Below are 5339 nucleotides of genomic sequence, written 5' to 3' on the forward strand. Positions count from 1 at the left end.
AATAGTGTAAAACTGAATGTTATGCTTAAAATATTTGTGGTCCTCAGTCGAGTACCAAAGCAAATAAAAATAAACTTGAAAAAAAATAAACTTGAGGTCATAGACAACTGTCAGAGCCACTACTAAGTGGCTATGGTTTCCTTTCAGAGGAGGGGTTCTCATGTTCTGTAAATTTGCTGAGAGCCGTGCTATGCCAGTAGATTGCCTGAAGAAACCTCCACAGACTAGGTTTAGGGTGTGCCTGAGGATGCTGCCCTGGAGCCCAGCAGGGAGAACACTGCTGCCCTGGGAGACCTGTCTGAGCTTGCTGTATGGCAAAGGGGATGGTAGACCCACCAAGAAGGAATTCTGTAAAGTGCTGAAATATTGCAGAACTCTAGAGGGTTTGGGATGGCAAGCTGAGTTCACGCAATTAATTGGGAGAATGACCACCTCTAAATGAAGCTCAAGACTCCTCCACCTGGGGCAACCCATAAGTTGGGTATTCCCAGTGCTACAATGCCCACCTGCTGGGTCTTACTCACAATATACCTCTGGCAGGAAATATGCGGCAGGAAAAGACCTTCGTCAGTTTTGGCATCTACTTTTCTTGTCCCAGATAAAGACTGCCTAAGATTTCTCCTGCAGGACATGTCCCACTTGCCAGGTCAGTGGGAAAACTGGGAAAATGCTGAAGGCTCCCCTGGTTCAATGTCCTGTCTTTGGAACCCCCTTTGACGGTTGGGACTTGACATTGTAGAATCCTGGACCCCAGGGCTGCCTTGGGAATCTGGTTTATCTTGGCTTTGGTGGACCATGCCGCCAGATACCCAGAAGCCATTCCACTGAGATTTTTTGCTGCTGCTACAAAGGCTAGGGACCTAATAGAGATTTTGACTCAAGTAGGGTTCCCCTAAGAAGTGGTGTCTGATAGAGCATTGAACTTCATGTCAGCATACATGAAGTTCATGTAGGAGTTTTAGGTAACCTACGATTTCACTGCACTCTATCAGCCCCAGACAAATGGGCTTGTAAAGAGATTTAGCAAGACTCTCAAAGACATGAATATGGGCCTGCCGAAGCCCACGAGGCAAGAGTGGGAGGTCCATGCCACTTATTTTCCTAGAGAGAGGTACCACAGTAATGAGTTGGGTTTAGCCCATTTGAGCTCCCCTATGGACATAGGGGACCTCTTAACCTAGTGAGTGAGGGTGGGAAGACACTCCCAAGACTCCCCCCAGGAGGAAGTCAGATACATACTGGCTCTCTGCAACCAGAACAGCACTTCTCAAAAAAGGCTGTAAAGATTTCTTGGGTCAGCCAAGAGGTTATGAAACTCTTATATATCCAGAAGGTTACTATGTTTGAGTTTCAACCTGGCAAAAAGCATAAGTTATGGAGCCCATGGAACCTAAGGCCCTCTGAGGCTGCTTGTCTGGACCAAATGAGGTGAAGGAGCCCTACAGAAAAGTAGTTGCCAAATCAGCCAGGACTTTTCATTTCAGTCTGTCAAATATTAGGAGGAGGTCGGTGGAACTTATCAGACAATGAGTCTTGTATTAAATGTGGAGTGATTTCTCCACATACATTCAGCATCTGCTATAAGATTATTTCTGGTGGCAAATTGTTTTGTAGTTGGGCTACTAACGTTTTACAGGTGACATTAATCGGGTGACAAAGTTCTGACAGAAATTTGGTGTAATGATCATCAAGAGGTTGGTGGACAAAACAAGTTCACCATAGCATTCCAACTCTGCCCTTAACTGATAGTACCTTCTAGCATTAAGTGTATACCAAATAGACAAATAAATGTGCTTTTTCAGCTGATTGGCATGACAGTATAATAGAAATCTGCACAGATCGGATCAAAAGATTCACACTTGTTAGGGAAATATTTTTAATTCAAAATGAAGATTTCAAGGAGAGTTTAAAAACTAGAAACACCCAATTAACTAGATTATTATAGATTTCTTGATCATTGTGTGCATAGCATGTACAAATGGTACAACTCCTCTTGCCTGTCTTCTTTCCAGGAAGTGGTCTAAAGACAATTCATTTGATCAACATCAACAACAAGAAATGGAGATGAAGCTGTCATAAATATGAGTATTCAAGAGAAAGGCCTCCTCTTCATGCACAGGTCAAGGTTTCAGAAAAAGGAATGTGCAAACGTTGGCAATCATTTCAGTGAACTTTAAGGACATTGTATTTTATGGAGTACTCTCCTCAAAGCATCTTTTACTTCCTTGTTTCTTAGTGTGTAAATCAGAGGATTAAGCATGGGAATGACTACTGTGTACAATACTGAAGCCACTCTGTCCTCATCTTGGGAGTGGGTAGAGGTGGGCCTGAGATACATGAAAAGGATGGTCCCATAGAATAGGATAACACATGTAAAGTGGGAGGAGCATGTGGAGAAACCCTTGTGCCGCCCATCGGAGGATGGGATTGCCAGAATTCTTTGCAGGATGGACACATAAGAGGCTATGATCCCTGACACAGCGCTCATGCTAAGGACATCTGCACTAATGTAGAGCACTAGCTTGCTCGTGAAGGTATCCGAGGAAGCAATGTGTAAAAGAGGGAGGAAATCACAGTAGAAATGGTGGATCACGTTAGACCCACAATAAGCGAGGCAGAAGGTACCAACAACATTTAAAGAAGAGTTCACCAAAGCACACAGTAAGGCCCCAATGACCAACTGTAGGCAGAGTCTAGGGGTCATGATCATGTTGTACTGTAAGGGGTGGCAAATAGCCATGTAGCGGTCATATGCCATTATGGTGAGCAGCATGCACTCTGTTATCCCAAAATATGCAAAGGCAAAGAGTTGCACAGCACATGCATGAAATAGGATTTTATTCTTTTCAGAAAGGAAGTTTACTAGCATCTTTGGAGTGATGACTGTAGAGTAACAGAGGTCCACTAGAGACAGGTTACATAGGAAGAAGTACATAGGTATCTGGAGATGAGGGCTGATCCATATTAGAAGCACAATGCTGATATTACCCATAACAGTCACAATATACATGGCAAGGAACATCAGGAACAGGAAACCCTGTAGGTTTGGGAGATCTGTGATTCCGGAAAGAAGGAACTCAGTGACTTCAGAGCAGTTCCCCTCCATTCATGCCCTGTGGAAATAATCAAAAAAATATGTTATCTTTATTTTATTTCCTGTTATTTGGGGCCTGATTCACAAGGGTAAACTTAGACTAAAGTCTGAGTGTAGCCCTGAAGTCTAAGATTATACTCAAGTCCATAGGTCCGAATCACAAAGGGAAACGTAGACACAGGGCCATATGTATGAAAGTTTGGTTTTGAGATTCTCAAATAGCGATTTTTTGGGAATCGCTATTTGAGAATTGCAAAACGCTATGTATGTAGGATTTGCAAATAATTTTCCAAATCCTACATAGTCCTTAATTGCAAACTGCAAATTGCGATTCGCAATTAAGGAATACCTCCCCATTTATTCCTATGGGAAGGGGATGGGCGCACACTGCTTCACACTCCAGCACTCAGTTTGCCCTGATGCATCATAATAAATGCAGCGCATGATAACACTTTCTTCGGTGTCAGGTTTTAGTTTTTCACCCTTGTTGGTGCAGCCAGTGCTGTGTATGTTTCAGGATAATTGTCCTTCTTCAGTAGAGAGCAACACTTTTTTGGGGGTGCTAGAGTTGCTGCCCAAAGTCTTCTCAGGTCTCAGTACCACTCGCTGGGCGCAGGTGCCTCAACCAGAGCTCGTCAGCTCGTTAGCTCAAGGGAGCCTTTTCAAACGGGAAGGGGGTGGGCGCACACTGCCTCACACTCCAGCACTCAGTTTACCCTGATGCATCATAATAAATGCAGTGCATGATAACACTTTCTTCGGTGTCAGGTTTTAGTTTATCACCCTTGTTGGTGCAGCCAGTGTTGCCTAGAGGCCCATAGGAATGAATGGGAAGACATTCTCAATTTCAAGGGTACCAGGGTGTCAAAAGGACACCCTGTTGCATGCCTGAAATGTGCCTGTGTGCACATGTGGCACACACACGTGCCCTGAGAACATGTATGTGTGTCACATGGCACTTTGAAAAATGCAAAAAAGTCAATTTTTCAGAGAAATCGCAAATTACCACCAACTTGATGTTGGTGGTAATTTGCGATTCCTTAAGCCCAAATTGCACTTTTTCTGTGCCTCTTACATTGCATTCAAGGAATCGCAAAATTTGTGATTCCTTAAATGCAATTGCAAAATAAGGAATCGCAAATTTTGCGATTCCTTATTTTACGAGGCAGTTTTACCTTAATAGATCCCACTTAGCTAAATTGCAATCGCAAACACCAAAATTCTGCGAATTTTGGCGTTTGAATTTTGAATGATACATATGGCCCAAAGACTTTAGCCCTTAAGTTAGACTTCATGTCTAAAGTTATAGTTCATGTTTAAGTTTACCTTTGTGAATTGGACCGCCAGTGAATAATCAAACTACAGTAAAAAATAATGGTATTGCTATAGAACTGGTATAATATTCTCTAAATTAACATTGATGTCAATATGACTTTGACCTCAGCATGGTGATTAGTCTAAATTGAGTAAAGCCACCAACATCCCTTCCTAAATGTTCAGTTTAATGTGCAAACCTAAAACTATTCTTTGTATTTACCCTGAACATTCCATTAGCTAACACAAACAAAAGACACTATAGTTGTAAAACTAGAGGAAACAGAGATTGCCTTAGAGCCTCTCCGAGAAACACCTAAACTGAATGGACTCCTGCTGACCTTCAGAAGCTAGTTAAGTGTGTTTGCCTACATAAACCTCAATTATTTGAAGTCGTTTTTTATCTATGATGCTCCCAAGAACTAAGTGGTGTTCAGGTTTCAGTGAATCTACATGCAAGAATTGTGATAGATCAATATGTGATTTATGGGTTGACATTGTCTATTAACACTAAAATGGATACTGGTCCTTTAGACTCATCAGGTTAATTATAAAGTAAGCACTGCCAAGGACTGGATACAGGGAAGGTCTCTCTCTTGTTTCCCTCGTGATTAACCAAGAAAAGGATGGCTTGTACTGATAGATAAGGAGCCACCTTTCACAGTACTATGCACTCAAAACATGTCAAGTGTCTCCCTAAGAGGGGGGGGGGCGGGGGGGGCACTAGAGATCCCGAAGCAAGATGTCCGCACATTAGTGCTGGTCGAGACCACAGTCCACTTAAACATCCTTATTCGAGCTGTCATCATCAGCAAAAAGGCAAAGGGACAGCGCAGATATGTCCCAAAGAAAATTTTGATGGCCTGCAAGAGGCAAAATAAGCCAGCAATCCCTTGCTGTGGATGGACACAGGACACAGACAAAATGGCGT

At 42.7% G+C, this 5339-nt stretch overlaps 1 protein-coding gene across 1 annotated transcript; it reads right to left on the reverse strand.

Annotated features, from left to right (window-relative positions):
• Positions 1 to 2173: 2173 nt before the first annotated feature.
• On the reverse strand, positions 2174 to 3106 carry LOC144760459 (olfactory receptor 8U3-like). Its single transcript, XM_078646533.1, has one exon. The coding sequence runs from the start codon at positions 3104 to 3106 to the stop codon at positions 2174 to 2176; it is 933 nt and encodes a 310-aa protein (XP_078502659.1).
• Between the last annotated feature and the right edge of the window lie 2233 nt (positions 3107 to 5339).

Source organism: Lissotriton helveticus, chromosome 1_1 (genome assembly GCF_964261635.1).
Source record: "Lissotriton helveticus chromosome 1_1, aLisHel1.1, whole genome shotgun sequence".
NCBI classification, from domain to species: domain Eukaryota; kingdom Metazoa; phylum Chordata; class Amphibia; order Caudata; family Salamandridae; genus Lissotriton; species Lissotriton helveticus.